This window comes from Leptidea sinapis, chromosome 16, assembly GCF_905404315.1.
Source record: "Leptidea sinapis chromosome 16, ilLepSina1.1, whole genome shotgun sequence".
Lineage (NCBI taxonomy): Eukaryota > Metazoa > Arthropoda > Insecta > Lepidoptera > Pieridae > Leptidea > Leptidea sinapis.
Genome location: NC_066280.1, coordinates 4,112,374 through 4,132,608, shown reverse-complemented (window position 1 = coordinate 4,132,608; position 20,235 = coordinate 4,112,374). Strand labels below are relative to the sequence as shown.

Genomic DNA, 20,235 nt, shown 5'->3' with positions numbered 1-20,235 from the left:
AAAACCTTTATGCATCTTTCTTATAGTGTAGTTGGAGTGGCAGCGAGTGTCATATAAATTAAAATTTTAAACAAAATTTATGAACGATGCGTGACTCAAACCTGAGACCTGTCGGGTTCCGTCTGAGCACCTTTCCACTGAGCCAAACGTTTGAGGGTGTAATTAATCCCAGAAGTTAGGGTTATTCAAAAAATAACAAATAGTTTAGCGAGTGTCTATATATAATTATTAATATAATTTCAATATGCTGATAAGTTATCCAGAATTGCACATCTGAGAGTGTATCTGTGCTATGTAATTGAATTCCGAACGTCTTCAATAACCACTATTAATGGCTTGGATAGCAATTAATGGAATCGATTAACTGCGTCTAGTAATTATTAGACTTAGTAAGTTATTGACGTGTTGATGGGAGAGCCTTTGGATTGATTGTTAATATTATTATAGTCTATTTCATAGTTTTACCCTTACATAATTTATACGTCTAGATAGAGCCTCTTGCTGCTAGACAACCGTCACTTATGTTAAGTGATCACCGCCACCCACATTCTCTTGCAACACTAGCGGAATTACAGTAGCGTGGCCGTCCGTAGGAAGATGTACTGTTTTTGTAGGTACCCGTGTCGTATCGTCTTGTTTTTTTGTTTGTTTTCCCGCACAAGGAAGCTCATTCCACAGCTTGTTTGTGCGTGGAAGAAATTTCCTTGAAAACTGCACTATGGAAGACTGCCACACACGTAAGGTCAAACAGCTATTCGGTACACTCCTCGTAATCCTCGGTAGAAGACACATTGAAGCGACACAGAATGAAGCGACGTCTCTAACTGATTTTTGACGTTCACAGAGCACTGGATCCCCAAAAATTCCAGCATATCTGCGTTGCAAGTGGGCTCTGGTGATGTAAGGAAGTTTGGCCCTCGTAAATCACATACCATCTGATGACCCACAAGTATGGTCGGTTGTCCTCACGGAACGTAAAAAGCTAGTTTGGCCTCTATGAAATATAAAATCTTCAAGTAAATGCGTTTTAAAAAAATTTACCCCTAACAGTATTATTCTAAGGCCTGTGCAGTAATTTTGAATGACTAAGCCACATCGAAGCTGGAACAGGCTTTGCTTATATAAAATATAATAAATAAAAATTAAATGCAGTGCAAAAAAAACGCAAATATATAATGAAATTTTATTTCGATGATACTATATTATAATATAACTTTAAACACTATTATATATTACCGATAACTATCACGTAGGCAGTAATAGTACTGTAAATTGTTCATTAATTAAATTAAGTAAACCTTGGGCCCTAAAGTTATGTAAAATTGTTACGAACACGATTGTTATTTGATATAACGATGGCTGGGATATAGCGACTGCTATGAGATACAGTGACATGAAGGTTCTTGTTGGAGGTTGTAAGGATCTGGCACTGGCATGGAGCTCGGCTAGGCTTTCTTCTGAAACAAGGGAACTGGTGTTAAAAACGTTATGAGAACACAATATTTAAAAAAAAGAAAGTTATGTCCGTAAGACTAGACGAGAAAAGTGAAAACTACATGAAGACGAGGTTAAAAATAATCTTTATTTACAAAACAAATCTTATAGCTATATTTACAATACTTTGATTACATTAATTAATTACTATCTATTTAACTATCGTTACGGGGACGTGTACCTAGGACACTGGCAGCATTTCCGCGTTGGATATCTAAGCTGATCCATTGACCGAAACAGCTGCCAGCGCTTGGATTTCCAGTAGCCCTATTGAGACGCGAAGATAGTATTTCTTATATTCTCCGCGCTTCTGGGCCCCATGGGCCAAAGTCTCGACACCAAACGGCAAAGATGTATGACTCACTGGGACCAACATATTTGCGACGTTTGCTGTCTTCGCCAGTGAAAGCAGAACCAACTGACGTAACTTAGACCTGAGAAGGAGCCATAGTGTCGACGCAAGTTGCGTCCCACACCAGCACCCTGGTCCTTTCTTGGGCAAGGATGACCAGAGTCATTCCATCAGCAGCTCGAATTGTCGGGGACCTAGCGCTCTGTGAACGGCTGGATCACTTGGCGTTGCGTAGAGACGTTGCTTCATTGTGTGTCTTCTACCGCATTTATCACGGGGAGTGTTCCGAAGAGCTGATTCCTGCCGCCGAATTCCACCTTCGCACGACAAGCCACAAGTTAGGATATTATCCCCACCATCTGGATGTGTGGCGGTCCTCCACAGTGCGGTTTTCAAGGAGCTTTCTTCCTCGTACTACGAAGCTGTGGAATGAGGTTCCTTGTGCGGTGTTTCCGGGACGATACGACATGGGTACCTTCAAAAAAAGTGCGTACACATTTTTTAAAGGCCGGTGCTCCTGTGATTCCTCTGGTGTTGCAAGAGAATGTGGGCGGCCGTGATCACTTAACACCAGGTGACCCGTACACTCGTGAGTCCTCCTTTTTCCATAAAAAAATATTAAAGATTACCAATGTTGCTGCAAATGGTCTTGCGGAATTTGGCTAAGGAATCAGCAAATATGTCAATATCACCTAAGGTATAAGAATTTAAAATTTTACATAAGCGTAGGACTGGGGAATTGGTACCTAGGATCGTTCGACGAAGTGGAGGACAAAGTGGTATTATGGTACTAAGTTTATGAGTGGATCTTACCGTTGAGTACATGCACGGCGACAGTGTGGGGCCTCGCTCCTCGGACCGCGCACGTGTAGTTCCCGGCGTCACTGCTGTTCACTCGCGCCAGACGCAGTACACTGTCTGCTCCGCCAGAGACTTGCTCTGTCTTCACACTGTACAACAATTTCAATAGTCATTTCATATTAATTAAACACATACATATACATATAGCTTTTTCCTTTATATGCTACGTTTAATTTACATTTACTTTTTTGACTTACTCGTGTAAGACATTGACTATTTGACGTTTGAGTGTGTTTGTTGCATCATTTTACATATTATATTGTGATTGAAATGATCTGTAAATCTTGATATAAAAGAGTGGCAATGAGTTTCTTGCTACTTCTTATTAGCTCAACCCTTTACGAAGTAGCGGTAGATTCAATAAGAAAAATATGTTATTTTTTTTGACATTCATAAGTGTCATTTCCATGACCTACGTGAATAAACTGATTTTGATTTGATTTGATTTGATTTAAATAGTAACTATTTTGTATTTCAGCAGAAGCAAGGGCAGAGGCAGAATGTGGGCGGTGGTGATCACTTAACACCAGGTGAATACGCTCGTTTGTCCTCCTCTTTTATAAAAAAGGCAACCGGGCAAGTGGTTTACCTGATAGGAAGAGGAAACCAGCCACCCGTAGGTATTACCAGAGGTGAGATGTGCTACCGGCCTATGACGTGGGATTATTCTCTAAAATATAATCTCTAGTTAAAGATTATTTAGGTTCTTGATGTCTTCCGTCAAAGGATTTCTAAATCTGCATTTCATCGTTTCAATCTTAATTTATAATTCACATTCATAAAAATAAAAATCTAAAATACCAATACGAAATTCTATATTTTGGTTCATATCCCCACGTCACGTAGGATACTCATAATGTTTTTTATTTATGTAATATTCTTAAGTGTAAGTTAAGAAAATTAAAGAAGTCAGGAATAGGCCCAAGTTCAGGTCAGATTGACAGACGAAAAACCAACCAAACAAACTTGTATGATTTTTGATACGGATATTTTCAATCTACAATAGATTTATTTATTATACTACTGAGTATTCAGCACAGTAAAAGTCAAGGGGAACAGAGGTTTAGACAGGTTGCAGCAAAGTTCACTCAAATCTTTCCAATTCCCAATAATTAGCAGATTTAGCATTTTTGCTGCTTCATAACGTCCACGCATTGGAAGATGTCTTTAAGCTTCTGGACTGGAACGGGCTGGGCATCAATATCAACGGGTATACAACATTCACCTTCGATTCGCAGACTACATCGTAATCATGGCAGAGATCATGGAAGGCTTAAGCCATATGCTCGATGGCCTCAATACAGCTTCCCAAGGAGTAGGTCTCAAAACGAAGATCATGTCTAGTGCCCATGTCGCACCTACTCCCGTAGCAGTTGGGAACTGTACTCTCGAAATTGTTGACGAGTACGTCTACCTTGGACAAAGCAGGTCCAATTTCGGGAAAGAGGTCACTCGTCGAATCCAACTCGGATAGGGCAGCGTTCGGGAAGCACCGTAAAATCTTCTCGTCCAAAACACCACATTGTCTGAAGATGAAGATTTCTAACGAATGTGTGCTGCCAGTTATGACACACGGAATACAGACGTGGTCGCTAACTATGGGCCTTATGAGGAAGCTCACTGTTACTCAGCGGGCAATGGAGAGCGCTATACTCGGAGTTTCCCTGCGAAATCGAATTAGCAATGAGGAGATCCGTAGGAGAACCAAAGTCACCAACAAAGCCCAAATGATTGCGAAACTGAAGTGGCAGTGAGGCAGGGACATAGCTCGGCGGACAGATGGCCGTTGGGGCAGTAAAGTCCTCGAATGGCGACCACGTACCGTAGTGTTGGTAGGCCCCCCACAAGATGGACCGACGAACTGGTCAAGATCGCCAGAGTAAGTTGGATAAGGGCAGCGCAGGACCGATCATCGTGGAGATCTTTGGGGGAGGCCTTTGTCCAGCAGTGGACATCTTCCAGCTGAAATGATGAACGTCCACGCGGATGACGTCGCGGGCAGCACCTAGTTTATATATAATATTCATCCACAATGATCAGATTTCATCTAAATTATTTCGTATCGTATTTATAATTTTCTACCTTTAACTGAAACAACCGAACAAAGTTTGCTCAGTGTTAGAAAGCAGTAACAGTGAATATTATTGTTGAACAAACTTTAGTTAGTTGGCTTAACAAGGCTTTTCAGCAATGAATGGAATATTGAAATGAAGCAAGTTGGCACTCAGTAAAATATTGAACTGAAAACGTAGGCGAAAAGTTTGATAGTTGATCAACAGATTTCACTTTTAAAACTAAATATATTTATATTTCTTATTGACGTACAAATCATCTATACATACATACAATGGATGCAAGACAACAATATATTCATTACAATATACATACCTAAAAAGTAGGTATAATAAAGATCTTTGAGTCGGAAACAAACATTCATGTTCATCATATAAAGCTTTGCACCTACCGGGCTTCGATTCTTGGACCTAAGGCAGGGTCGTTTACCCAAAATTTTGTATTGAAAACTTATAACAGCATTTAAGGTGATATTAACGTTTTATTACCATTCAAAGTATTGGAAACTGTTATAATCCCAGACAAAGTACACATCTAGTGACTTAACTTCCCGTGTAAGTTGCTGGAACTGACTTACGGCCGTTTTCAATAATGAATCTCTACTTACGGATAGATTGCTATCACCATTAACGGCTGCTTTCAATAACCTATCTATCCTTAGTTTAACTTACTAGAGGTAGACAAAACTATCCTTTTACGCTTACTAACATTTCAATAACCTATCGACATATAGCATCTGACTAAATTAGTCTAAATTAGGTATATAATGTTAGTAAGCGTAAAAGGATAGATTTTTCTACCACTAATAAGTTAAACTAAGGATAGATAGGTTATTGTAAACGGCTGTAAATCATTCAATGCTTTTTATACAGACCATTATATTATCAATTACGAGTGCCGTTAGCTGGCACTAGACACACGCCTCTATTCCAAGTCCCGCTGAGTCATACTAATTATTTTGAAAATTCGGTAATCTGTCGCACTCTATGCAACTATAATAAGCAATTCAACAGTACTGAACTTTTTAATAACAGTAAAGGCTGCTTTAAAAGGAGTGTTAATAAAAATCTAAAGGAAGGTTAAATTTAGAGTTATTCACAAAAACACACACACACATACACACATGCACACATGCACACACACACACACACACACGCACTCTCACCAAACCCCACACGCACAAATATCATGTCTTATTATAAATATTGTAAATCCGTTATTAGATGTAAGTCCTACAAAATAGTATTATTATCACCTAATTTAAGTTCTGTGGATTTTGTGATGCTTTAAATAAAAATAAAATAAAAAATCATGTTTACATGTTAATGTGTATCGTCCTCATATAATGATATTATGTCCGTAGTTCCAAGCAATGATATAATTTATAGATTATTAAAATATAATTAAATATTAATATCTCTGTGAAGTTTAAATCGCTATGTAACGAATGCTTACTATTAAAAAATATTTTCTACTTCCGTAAAGGCTGATTTGTTTGGCGGATAGGAACTGGAATTAATAATCTAAAGAAATCAGTATTTAAAGTGGGCTTAGCTACGTATATTACAAAAGTTTTTATACCTATCGTGAAGAACACACTCGTATATGCCATAAAAGGTATAATTTATTTTAGGAGTTAGTATGATTTCTAAATTTTGTATATAACAATATGTTGATTCAAGGTCTTACCCGAAAAACTTTGAATTAAATTTTACTTCTAATATCTCCAGGAGTCCCAAGCCATTACGTTTCAGTATAATTAATTTAACCTTTAACTCTTGATAAGATTTTTCAGCACAGAAAATTACAGCTACCTCTATACAATTATCCAAAATTAATGTTCGATAGAAAAGTGAGGGCTGATTTCTCAGGAGGGTTTTTTGATTAAAACTGTTTCTTGTCGCTTGTTCACGGTATAAAAGGAGATTTTGCCTTACAATTTGAGGTTTTAGCTAGAGGTTTGTGTGCAATTGTCAAATATTATACTAAGAAAACTGTGGTATCTAATATAATGCTATTTATTGATTAAAAGTTGTAGTAATAGTTGATATTAATGATTCTATCCATTAAAGAGTTATTTTTCTTCAACTCCTTTCCACTCCACTCCTAACAAATCATTTTTAGTTACTAAGTTATTGGTTCTGGTTAGAAATACTGTCATATTATAAAGATTTTTCCATATGTGTATATAATAACATAATTGTACAATTTTCCCAAAGTTCTCGGGGAGGCAGCGAACGAATTGGGATCATTTAAAAATTCAGGATGGCCACCGCGCAAAATATATATTATGTATCAATATAATTGTTATTCGTACTGTCCGTTGCATGTTAGTTAAATGAGCGATAGTATACTCCACCAGTGGGAGGCTCCTTTGCACAGGATGCCGGCTAGGTACCACAACGGCGCCTATTTCTGCCGTGAAGCAGTAATGTGTAAGCATTACTGTGTTTCGATCTGAAGGGCGCCGTAGCTAGTGAAGTTACTGGGCAAATGAGACTTAACATCTTATGTCTCAAGGTGACGAGCGCAAATGTAGTGCCGCTCGGAATTTTGGGGTTTTTCAAGAATCCTGAGTGGCACTGCATTGTAATGGGCAGGGCGCATCAATTACCATCAGCTGAACGTCCTGCTCGTCTCGTCCCTTATTTTCATAAAAAAAATGCTGTAACTCTAAGATTTTGCTTGTTTGTCAATAGACCAAAGATCCTAGTAATTAAGCATTTTATATGACTTACTCGTGCATGGTGTTTTAAGTATTTGACGTTTGAGTATTTTTGTGCGTCACTTTACATATTATATTGTAACATGAAATGATTTGCAATGCTAAAGCAGTGAATGTTGATTTCAAAGAGTGGCAATGGGTTTCTTGCCACTTCTTCTTAGCTCAACTATATGCGAAGAAAACTTGACATTCATAATAGTCATTTCCTTGACCTATTCATATAGAATAGATTTTGATTTGATTTGATTTGACGTATAATTAAAAGTTATAAGATACAATTTTATAATAACCATGTATTGAAACTGAACTGAAATAATGAAGCACATAGTATTTTCTTTGATTAAAGCGAGTGTTACACATTTAAATGAAACACTTTTAAAGGATTAAAACCCAATGAAAACGAGATCTGTAAAGGTCTTGAAACTTCGGGTTAACTAAAATAAAAATGTAACTTTTGCGCAAACATTTAATGTAAAACCGTTAATTACACGCGTTTAAATCCTTTAAAAGTGTTTAATTTAAATGAAATAATGAACTAAACCATTTCCAGATTCAAAGAGTGTGTACTAAGAGTGATTAACTCTTAGTACATGCGATGAGAGTTTACTGTAACTTTGTATACTATTACTGTCGGGCAAAAGAGATAAATGCTGACGAGAACAACTCCACAATCTATCATACTAGATACAAAGCGATGAATGAGGTTAAGCCAGCATTCTCTGTCAGGTTTATTCTTGTTTTGGTTGCGGTTCATTTGTTCCCTCCATTATTCGAACTGACAAAGCAAAGTCCGGTCTGATGTCAAGTCGAGGCGTGTAAAACTTAACAAAAGTAAGCGAGAACTATTTAACTACGAATCCATAGTTAGATAACCCGGCCTCTTATTTTTCTTGACATTATAGTTCACGATAATATGATTGCTTTTTACTTAAACGCTTCAAACATATCTGTTGGCTAGGAATTAGATCGGCTCCTAGCCAGTACCGACTTACGTAGTAAGCTACGTCAGGATGATCCTGTAGCCGGAAACTCTGCTTCATGGTTTTAAATTAAATATGATATTATTTATAAATGCTAATAAAATAGTCGCTAAATACCTTTATTTATTTGTTTACGGAGTGTGGATTGACGCATGTACTGTACTACTATTATTGTTGATACAGAAATAGTCGGCAATGACTGTACTCAATAACTCTTGTTTTTACGTATTAATTGTGTACATTTTTTTTGTATTATTTTGTAGTTGAATTTGAGTGAGTGATTGTCACAATGAGTTTCTTGCCACTTTTTCTTATTATTAAAGCTCAACCCTCAAAGGCAGTGGATATAAAAAAGTCATTTTCTTGATTTTGACTGATTTATTTCATTATTTGCCTACACAGAACATTCTACTGAATTGCTATAATGTGGTTAATAATTCTACTATTTAGCAATTTTGATTTATTAGCAAAATTTTATTTCGATAACAGTGTAAGTGATTATGACACTAATTGAAGCAATTTAAATTTTTAATAAAATTTATAAATTTATAGCATTAAGAACATATTTTACTACTAATACCACTATTATCTTACTCACTACTTTTCAATTAAATTAATTATATTTATTATTTTATTTTATTTATTTATTTATTTATATTATAATTAAATACATTGTTCTACATGCCTAATATAAGTTTACAGTCTCAATCTCAAAAACAGAAACAAAGAGGAACCTTTAGATTAAATTCCTCTGGATGGATCACTAGGAAACCCTGTGCAGAGCCAACCAGTGATTACCGTCTGCTTTGTAATTTTATATAATGTTAAAAATTAATGAAATAGAACTAAGACTGACACTTAAACAATATTTATCTAACTTTAAAGCATACCTATCTTATAATAAGAACTGCATAAAATTAAAAATAAACAAAATTAATAATAATAGATAAAGTAAATAGTTATATAGATAAAGCAAAGTTATAAACAAATATTCATAATTAAATACATAAAGTTATATTAATTTTGAGTTAATAATTTTCTCGGTTTCATCATAGCTTAACTGTAAAAGCCACTCTCGTACTGTAGATCTTACTTTGTAAGAAGAGAGGTCCGCAATTTTTATTTTATTATTTACTTGGTTATATATTGAAGGTCCTAGATAGTTAGCATGATTTCGACACATGACAAGATTGAACTTCGGAACACAGTAAATATTTTTGTATCTAAGAGAAGGTATAGCCAAATTTTCTTTAAGGCGACCGGGCTTTTTGTGCTGGTTGATTATTAAGCAGTGTAGAAATAATTGTCGAACGTTAAGGACTCTAGTTACTTTGTAGAGCATATGAGAAGAGTACATGAAAGGTTTATATGCTATTATTTTTAGAAGCATGCGTTGGGATCTTTCAAGACGTATTAAATGGGTTTTATTTGCTCCTCCCCAGGATATTACACAATACCTCAAAACAGAACCGACTAAGGCATTGTAAATTTTTAAACAAAATTCTAGATCACCTAGATGTCTTATAGTTTTGAAAACCTTTCCAAGTTTTCGGATTCTCCCTAAAAGTGTTTTAATATGTTCATCCCATCTTAGATATTTGTCTATGACAACCCCCAGATATTTAATTTGATGAACACCTTCGAGTTTATTTAATTATCGTATTAATTAATTATTAAAATTATAAGAACCAAAAATTCTGAGCGGCACTACAATTGCGCTCGTTACCTTGAGACGTAAGATGTTAAGTCTCCTTTGCCCAGTAATTTCAAAAGCTACGGTGCCCTTCAGACCGAAACACAGATATGTTTACACATTACTGCTTCACGGCAGAAATGGGCGCCGCATAATCTAGCCATCATCATCCTGTGCAAAGGAGCCACTGGTTGTCAATGCCTCTTTTATTATTTTATATGCCCCAATACGAGGATGGTTTAAAATAATTAAAAATTAGAATAAATCCAAAGCATCAGCTAAAAATAATAATTATGATACATTAACACTTCCCTTAAAGCCTCGCCTAGTATCGGAATACTGGGTCTCGAAATCTCGAGCAATTGCCAATTCCGTGGCCATCTGGAGGGCAAAGCCAAACTGGCTTCAAAGAAACTGGGCGTCATAAATAGAGCACGGCAATACTTCAAGCCAGCCCACATTCTAGCGCTCTACAAAGCGCAGGTCCGGCCTCACATGGAGTATTGCTGTCATCTCTGGTCTGGCGCACCCCAGTATCAGCTCGATCCATTTGACCGCGTGCAACGCAGAGCAGCTCGAATTGTCGGGGACCCAGTACTCTGTGAACGGCTGGATCACTTGGCGTTGCGTAGAGACGTCGCTTCATTGTGTGTCTTCTACCGCATTTATCACGGGGAGTGTTCCGAAGAGCTGTTCAACCTGATTCCTGCCGCCGAATTTCACCTTCGCACGACACGCCACAAGTTACGATATCATCCCCACCATCTGGATGTGTGGCGGTCCTCCACAGTGCGGTTTTCAAGGAGCTTTCTTCCTCGTACCACGAAGCTGGGGAATGAGCTTCCTTGTGCGGTGTTTCCGGGACGATTCGACATGGGTACCTTCAAGAAAAGCGCGTACACCTTCCTTAAAGGCCGGCAACGCTCTTGTGATTCCTCTGGTGTTGCAGGAGAGTGTGGGCGGCGGTGATCACTTAACACCAGTTGACCCGTACGCTCGTTTGTCCTCCTATTCCATAAAAAATAAAATAACAACTTCGTGTTACCATAAAATATATTATATAACATCTAAAAATCAATTCATTTTATGCTGATTACCTATTATTAAATTGAAAGAGACATTTCAATTTCCAGAGATTTCCGGTTTTCTTATTATAAAAGCCATGAAATTCGTCATTTTGATGTGTTCCAATTCAGTAATGGTACTTTGATGTCATTCAAACGTATTATTGATTCCAATTTGTAATAAATTGGATCTTAATTCCTAAGAATTAATGTTGAGTTATAGCACCCAGTATGTAAATTTTATGACTAGTTGAATTAGTACATTGCCTAAAAGTGTCACTTCGGACTTATGTGTTCGGTAATGGTTCGAATCTCGGTAGGTGCAAGCATTTATATGATGAATATGGATGTTTGTTTTCGAGTCATGGATGTTTAAATGTATTTATGTATGTGTATATGTATGTTTATATGAATTTATGTATGTTTAAGTAAGTATATTGTATTAAATATATAATTGTCTTGTAACCCATAACACAGGCTATATAATATGCTTAACTTGGGGCAAGATAATTTGTGTAAAAAGTGTATAACTTTATATTATATACATTAAAATCCAAGATGGTTGCAGACCAAAATTACCATTGCAACAATATGGATTTCGTATCCAAAATTTAGGGAGTGGCAGCGAATGAATTTGGTATCAGTTTAAAAGTCCAAGATAGCCGACCAATACTTGAATACAATTAAAAAAGATAAAATTTATTTCGTTAAAATTTTATCGTTATGTACATGCATGCACTCGTTGAGGAGCAAGTTATTTTTATTGTTTACAACAATCATTCTAACATAAGTTACCTCGAACGTAAAGGTAAATGGATCATACGTCTTAACAATATGGTTCATTTTTAATTGTATATTTTGCACAACCCATACAAAAATTGTAATTATATTTAAATTGGAAAATGATGATCACCGAAGATAGAAAATCCCTCCGTGGGACTCATTTTTATTGCGGGTATGATTTGTACAGTCCAAAATGGCATAATAAGGCATATTTGGATTTTTTTATAAGATAATAATGCTTCACTTGACATCAAATGACTAGTCTCACATGAGCCTCGAGTAGGTACATTTGTACACAATAGTGGCGACAGGGTAACGCCCACATGCCACTTCCACTAGTTTTTCTGATCCGTGATTATAATATCTACACATACGTACAAGAGGATTATAATACGTGTTATTATTTTTGTACACAAACAGAGAAAAAGTCCTTTGTGATCTGGAATTGTGAAAAGTGTTAAAATTAATAATAATTTTGAGTCCTCTTGAGAACTATCACTATTTATTGCGATTATAGAAAATTACAAAAACTCATAAGAATTAAACGTATTTGATCCGTTTTTAATAACTTCCCTATCTATCACTATTTGGATAACTCAAGGCATATAATATCTTTCCTAAGCTTTTATAATATCTAAGTTAATTTTATAAAAAAATTATACAAGCATAAATTGTTTTTTTCCTTATTTTAGATCTAGTACACAATAAGTATATAATTTTTAAGTATAAATAATATAATATTATCTTGAATTCTTATAATAAAAGATGTGACTCAAACAGACAAACGTGCTTTACATAGCTGAGCGTGACAGTTCATTCTCAAGTGCTAGAGTGCAAGGCGCCCCTAACGGAGTGTTCAGTTCAAAAACATTTCCAAACATGCAATAATAATTGATTATTTATTTCCGCAGAGATTCCCGCCATGACAGTGTACACGAAATGTTGCGGTTTCATTGTTTGTGACTAGCAATTGCTTTAGACAGTTTTTGTGTGGTGATTCGACTCTATTTGAATTCTGCTTGTAAATGAATTGAAAATATTTTGGCATTATTTATTAACAGATTATTAAATACTGTAGAACAATGCTTTATCAATATAATGCAAATATTATGTGTATTAAATCCTTACGAAAAATATTAGAGAGATGCCTAAAACAATAGTGCATTAAAAATATAAATTATGCTAATATATTTAAAGAATTATTTAGCCAAAAATAACCAACTAATGTTTACTTTACCTATTTTATATTATTGAATTATAGCTATATAAAATAAATAAATAAAATAAAAATAGCCTTTATTGCAGCAACTACATTACATTTAAATTGATTATTACATTTGAATTGCATAACTTAATTATTAAAAACTTTTCTTGCTGCGTGTCCCTCGACATAGGCCTCCTCTAAATTTTTCCAATTCGTTCTTTCTCTGGCTAGACGAGTCCACATGCTTCCGACCAAGTTTCGGATGTCGTCCTCCCATCTTTTGGATTGCCTGCCTCTTTTTCTTTTTCCGTTTCTGGGGTACCACTCCGTCACTTTAATCGTCCATTTTCCAGAATTGTCTCTGATCATATGGCCTGTCCATCGCCATTTTTGCTGTTTAATAATTTTGCTTACATTTTTGAATTTTATTTTTTCTTTTATGTCCTGCAGCTTCATTCTGTCTCTCAATCTAACACCTAGGACGCTTCTTTCCATAGAATTTTGGCAAGTTTTTAGAGTTGTGAGATTTTTCTCGGTTAGGGCCCATGTTTGTGATCCATAAGTTAAACATGGTAGTATGCAAGCATTAAAAACCTTTCTTTTGTCCTTAATGAGAATATGCTTGTTCTTCATCACTTCGCTGAGCGACCAATATCTTTTCCAGGAGTTCGTGACCCTTCTATCGATTTCTTTTGTCATACAGTCTTTGATTGATAATAAATGCCCCAGGTAAACGTATTCGTCTACATATTCAATTGTTTTACCATCTACTTCAATTTCTTTTTTATTAGAGTTTGTCATTATTTTAGTTTTGTTTACGTTCATTGTGAGGCCTACTTTAACACTTTCCTCTGACAATTGTTGTAGCATATGCTCTAGTTTCTTTGAAGACTCAGAAAATAGTACTATATCGTCCGCAAATCGTAGATGGTTTAGTTTTTCCCCATTTATATTAGTCCCTCACTTTCCCATTCAAGATTTCTGAATATCATTTCTAATACTGCTGAGAATAGTTTGGGAGATATAGGATCTCCCTGTCTGACTCCTCTTTCTATTGGGAACTCGCTGCTGGCCTTATCCAATTTTATTCGAGCTGTGCTTTTGGAGTATATATTCTTTAAAATATTTATTATTTTTCCATGAACTCCTTGAAATTTAAGAGAGTTCCAAATTGCATCATGTTCTAGCGAGTCAAAAGCTTTGTTGTAGTCGACAAAACCTAGATAATATACACAGTTGTCCTCTTTAAATTTTTCTAATATTTGTTTTACCGTGTGTATATGGTCTACAGTCGAGAATTTTGTCCTGAAGCCTGCTTGCTCTTTGGGTTGGTTCTCGTCTAATACCTTAGAGATTCTTGATAGTAATATCTTGGAGAAAATTTTATATATGTTTGCCATCAAACTTATCGGTCTATAGTTTCCAATATCGTTTTTGTCGCCTTTTTTATAAATTAATACTATAGTTGATTTAGTCCAGTCTGCCGGAATGCTTTCAATTTTCAGGATTTGATTAAATAGTACAGTGAGCTTGGGTGCTATTATAGGTAAGGTGGCTTTGAGCATCTCATTTGATATTTGGTCAGGTCCTGGTGCTTTGTCGTTTTTCTGTGATTTGATAGCTGAAACAGTTTCACTAAGAAGGATCTCCGGTAGAGGATCTTTGTCTGTAATAAGATCATATTCATTGTCTTTTACATTTTCCGCTAAGTTTCGATAATTTTTAGAACTTTTGTATAGATCACGATAGAACTCGGCTGCAGTTCTTATTATTTCTTCCCTATTCCTAGTTATTCTATTTGTTTTATTCTTGAGATTAATCATCCAATCCTTTTTGTTCATCAGTTTTTTTAGTGCTTTTCTTACCCCTCCAGTTTTGGTAATGTGATCTTGTATAGTTTTATTTCTTTTCTGAGTTATATCTTTGCGTATTTGAGATCTTATTTTTTTACTTAATTCTGCAATTTTAGTTTTAGTGGCCTTATCCTGTTTTGAAATCAACTGTTTTCTTTGTTCTATCAATTTCTCACTTTCAGCTTCTGGTTTACATTTTACTGTTTCCCTTATTAGGTTAGTTATTAATGAATTATATTGTTCTTCTATATCCTCATAGTTTTTGTCTTCCTGGTTTAAAGCTATGGACAGATTATTTTGTAGTTTTTTGTAATCCTCTGTTATAGGTATTGGCTTGGTGTTTCTATAATTTCTTCTCGACTTTTTGGCTGGTACTTTTTTTAGTGAAGCTCTTACCATTCTATGGTCGGTATTAAAATTAAAATTGTTCAAAACATGTGTATTAGAAAAACATCTCGCTTTATTTGTCATAATAAAATCAATTTCGTTCTTATAATTTCCATTAGGTGACACCCAGGTCCATTTTTTATTAGGTTTTCTTTTGTATTGACTGTTGAGAATTGTTAGTTTATTTTGTAAGGCATAACTGATAATTTTATTACCATTTTTACTGCGTATACCATAACTGGAATTGCCTATTATGTGCTCTTCGCCGGGCTTACGTTGTCCTATTTTGCCATTAAAATCACCCATAACTATAACGTTCTTTTTCATATAATGGTTGATCGATTGTAATGTTTCGAAAAATTCTTCAACTTTCAAACGTTCTTTCTTATTTGTAGGTTCAGTGGGAGCATATACTTGTACGATTGTCCATAATTCATCTTTTACTGATGTTGGTAATTTAATGTTTAAGATAGCTATTCTTTCGGATATACCAATTATTTCTTCTACTTTTGATGACAGATATTTTTTTAACAGAAAACCAACTCCGTAAAGGCCTGGTGTTTCTCCGTTATGATATAGAAGGTAGTTGTCATATTCTTCAATACACTCTCCCATTCTTCGCACTTTGCTTAAACCTATTATGTCCCATTTAATATCGTCGAGTGCTTTTTCAAATTCAAGTAACCTTTCTGGTGAGCTAATAGATCGTACATTTAATGTTGATATGTATATATTATGTTTGTCTTTTTGAGAAGGGCAGTTAACTGTGAAGTTACAATTAGGATTTAGAGGGTGTTGGTCATTTTCCTCCACGATGACCAATCGGCTTGGAGGAAGATTTTCGTAGTTATTCTTAATGTTGTCTGTAACAGTTCGGTTGCCGAGTAAAGGGGATTGCTACTTGTTTTGGTCCGTGCCTTGGTTAAAAGAATTAGAGCGAGCCCGCATTATATCGAAAGCATTGACTCTACTAAATTTTGATGTTGGTGTGTTGTTTATAGACTCTGTTACATTTGGACTTTGTGAAGAAGCATTAGAGCTATATGGCGTAGATGGGGTACGCTTTCGTTTCTCATGACTCTTATTGTTCTTTATTATTAGTTTATCGTATTTGATGTAAGCAAAATTCCCTCTTTTCCTCTCTTCTAGCAATTGAGCTTGTAACGAGCGCCTTCTCTCTAACACCTCTTTCGAGAAGTCTTCTGTTATATAAATATTTTTTGATTTCTTTTTGTTTTTTAAAATTTCAATTTTCTTCCATGTATTTGCAAGCGTTATTACGATCGGCCGAGCTTTTTTACTATCAGCTGTTGTCTTTCCAACTCGATGCGCAGAATTTATCTCTTGTACACTTAATTCTATCTCTAACTTTTTTATTTCATCTATGACCTTCGTAATTAATTGTTTGTTGGACTTCTCGCTCTCTTCCATTCCAAATATAACAATATTGTTTTTCTTTCTATCCTTCTCTAACCAAGCTACTTTCTTTTCCAAATTATTTATTTCAATCTTTAAGTTTTTATTTTCTTCGATGATTGGCTGAAGCTTTTCGTAAATTTTTTCCGTTAATTTAGTTGTAATTTCTTTCGTTTGGTTCTCCATTTCGAGTTTTATCTTCAGAAATAATTGTTGTAAATTGAGATCCATAACGATAACTTGTTTCTAGTGGTAAAGTTAATTACGTTGTATGTTGTATGCTTAAAACGGAACGTAATATTATTATACTGCTTTTTGTCTATGGCGATATTCGTATACTCGTTGGCAGTTGGCAGCTCACCCCGCTGTCAAGTGCTTGCTAGTAAATGTCAATGCTAGCTGACAGCAGCGGTTGGTGATTATTGATGATTCATGAATAATAATCTAGAAAATTGGATAATAGTGATTTTTTACCGTGGTTAGAATGAAGTTTCTCTTGTTAAAACGAGTGAATTTAATAGCAATTCAATGGATTGGCACTTGCACTACTTGTTTTAACATAAATCACAGGTTTAAAATTACTTTTAACCATTTTTTACTATTTAAAACTATTAGAGCTTCGATGTTAAATCTTGACACTTTGACAACCAAAACTACTGTATAGCTATATAATGTGTATTAATGACACATAAATATGTAATTCCAATATTGTCAATCAAATATTGTATGCCGACATATTGGCGAATTGAGGTGTGCATCTACCAATTATTAAGAACCACATTAATTTCATTTCATAATTTCATTTCTTTTCATATAATATGATCTTATCATATTACGGCTAATTAATCACCACTACCTTCTCCAAGAGTATATTTAAACACCTCAGTAATTAGCGGATAGTGTTTTGTTAATAAAACGATGTAATATTATAACGTAGCGCAAAGCCACTTTGATTTTGTAAAAGTAAATTATGCAAAACAGCACGGAGTCCACAACGGAAATCGACATTTATGTATCCGCTCGCCAGAACATGTGCATCCGGTTGTTGAAACGTGCACACTTACCACAGATTAAAAACCTCACATGAATTCAAAAGTTCCTGAAACAAACAGGACCCTGAGTATTTGTATGTTTTGTGTGAGTTTACTCTCTTCTCTTTAAAATAGAATGTGTGTATGTATGATCCGCAAGCCCAATTGGAATGAGAATTGGCACAACATAAATGATGACATGACCACTCCGACTTACGTTACGTTAAGTAGTTACGTTAGCTGGCCGCTAGATGGCGCTGATAGCATTATTTTTTTTGAACTGTAGGTCTTATTGTTACACTGGTAAATGCGGACGAGGTTGCGAGTAACAGCTAGTATGAAATAAAACAGTTTTCTTTCACCCTGTTAATTATAAAATATTAACTTTCTCTAGAGTTAAAAAAAGAAAATTTGTTGCAGCTTACAAGCAGTAATGTGCAAGTAATATTATTATCAATTCGAAAAGCACCGTAAATAGTTACATTAATGGACTTCTGAGATTTATTATCTCAAAGTGCATAACATCGAAAGAAGTATACTAAGGATTAATAAAAATTATACAATAAACTTAAAAGAAATAAGAAAAAGGACAAACATTGCAGACGTATCACAAACTATTAGTAAACTCAAATGGCAATGGGCAGGACACCTAATACGAGGCAAACAAGAAAAAAGGGCCAAAATAGTAACAGAATGGTATCCTAGAGAAGGAAAAAGACAGAGAGGAAGACCAAGTCGTAGATGGAGCGATGATTTAAGAAATGTCACTGGTATGACGTGGAGGAGATCATGTCATGACCGAGAACACTGGAAGAGCCTGGGGGAGACCTATGCGAAAGCAAAACAATCTGTGCTGATGTCTGTTGCAAAATCAATGTAAGTCTTAAACGATTTAAAAATTATTATTATCTCAAAGTGATGAGCGCAATTATTGCAATGCTGAGCAAAATACTGAATTTTTCAATAAACCTGAGTTCCACTGCACTGTATGGACAGGGTATTATAACATAACATCAGGTGAATGTCTCGATATGTCACTTTGTCTCATAAAAAATATAAAGTTGGTATTTCATAGAAAGCTCTTTCAAACACATGATTTTGCAGTTTTAATATTAAGCAAGAGATTAGAGTGAAAACTGCTATCAATATGTTAATTAAGGTCATAAATTAATTAATTACCGTAGTATTAGAATAATGAGATTTAAGTTTAGTTCCCTTTTGTAAATACACGACGTCATAAATCATGTTGACATACGTAAAACAGGAGACTAGTAGGCAATGATATATGAAAGGGCTGTCTGAAAATCTTTCAGGAGCTTAGACGTATCTAACATGTAAGGATTTAATAACATCACAGGCACCTTTACCTTTCGGCTTAGGCTCACAGTGACGTCAAATATCTCACTGATATGTTTCGGGCAGACATACATTTTTTTCCCATTGGTTCAGAGGATAAAACATGTTTGGGATCCATAGAGTAATTATTTAAGTAAGTTGGTAATAAAAAATATAACAATATAAAAATATTGACTTTAGAACTAACCTCTATTTTGAGGAATGCACGTACACTGACACAAAGTGTAAGACGTAGCTTGTCACGCACACTAAACTAATATTTGTGGCCTGTTTTCATCGGTTGTCTAACAAAAAGAGACTCTATCTAGGCGTGTTAATTATCTAAGAATACAAAAAGAAGCCTTTTATTTCCTGTAAATTTAAATTACAGTTTAATTATAAAGATAACTATTATTTTTAGTGCTAGTATTATTATCTGTTTAGTTGTTATTAGTAGGTATGTCGTCGCGAATTTTCTCGAAGAAGGGATACTAAAGCGATGCAGGTCACGCAACACGCTGTAAAAAGGCTGTGTCGCCGAGAGCTTCCATACATAACTGTTGAGTGGAAGGATTTAATTTAAAATTATTTAACATATTTAGTTTGCTCAGTGCAATTGTTGTATTTAATTATATCTCGATGATATAGTGTTTATTGTGCTTAGAATAAAAAAATTAGTTTCACATATTATTCGATTATTAGTGAATAATTCCAAAGAGAATGTAAATACTACGTAATAAGCGGCGGGACTGCCTAAGTAAAAATTGATATTTAGGTAAGCATGTAACGTGCAGTGAGATTTGACATAAGTTTGAAATAGTAATTAGAATATACGAATTATAATCCAGCTAAGTTTGAGAGCGAACAGTTGCTTAGAACGTAGTGGATTTCGGCTATCTCCGGTTTTTACAAAATTATAGCCGTACGTTACGTAATTATGCACGTTTCATACAATCGAGTGAATAGCTTTTTTCTTAGTTTCGC

The 20,235-nt window shown here is 35.0% G+C and overlaps 1 protein-coding gene across 2 annotated transcripts in view; it reads right to left on the bottom strand.

Annotated features, from left to right (window-relative positions):
* Window positions 1-1,208: 1,208 nt before the first annotated feature.
* LOC126968817 (uncharacterized) overlaps window positions 1,209-20,235 on the bottom strand; it is a 175,608-nt gene continuing 156,581 nt past the window's right edge. The window contains exons 6-7 of one of the 2 annotated variants that reach the window (XM_050813962.1): window positions 2,660-2,796; window positions 1,209-1,457 (exon numbers count right to left, since the gene is read on the bottom strand). In XM_050813962.1, coding sequence (XP_050669919.1) covers window positions 1,246-1,457; window positions 2,660-2,796 — 349 coding nt within the window. In that variant the 3' untranslated portion in view covers window positions 1,209-1,245. The remainder of the gene's footprint in view (window positions 1,458-2,659; window positions 2,797-20,235) is intronic. The other variant, XM_050813963.1, reaches the window with a different exon arrangement.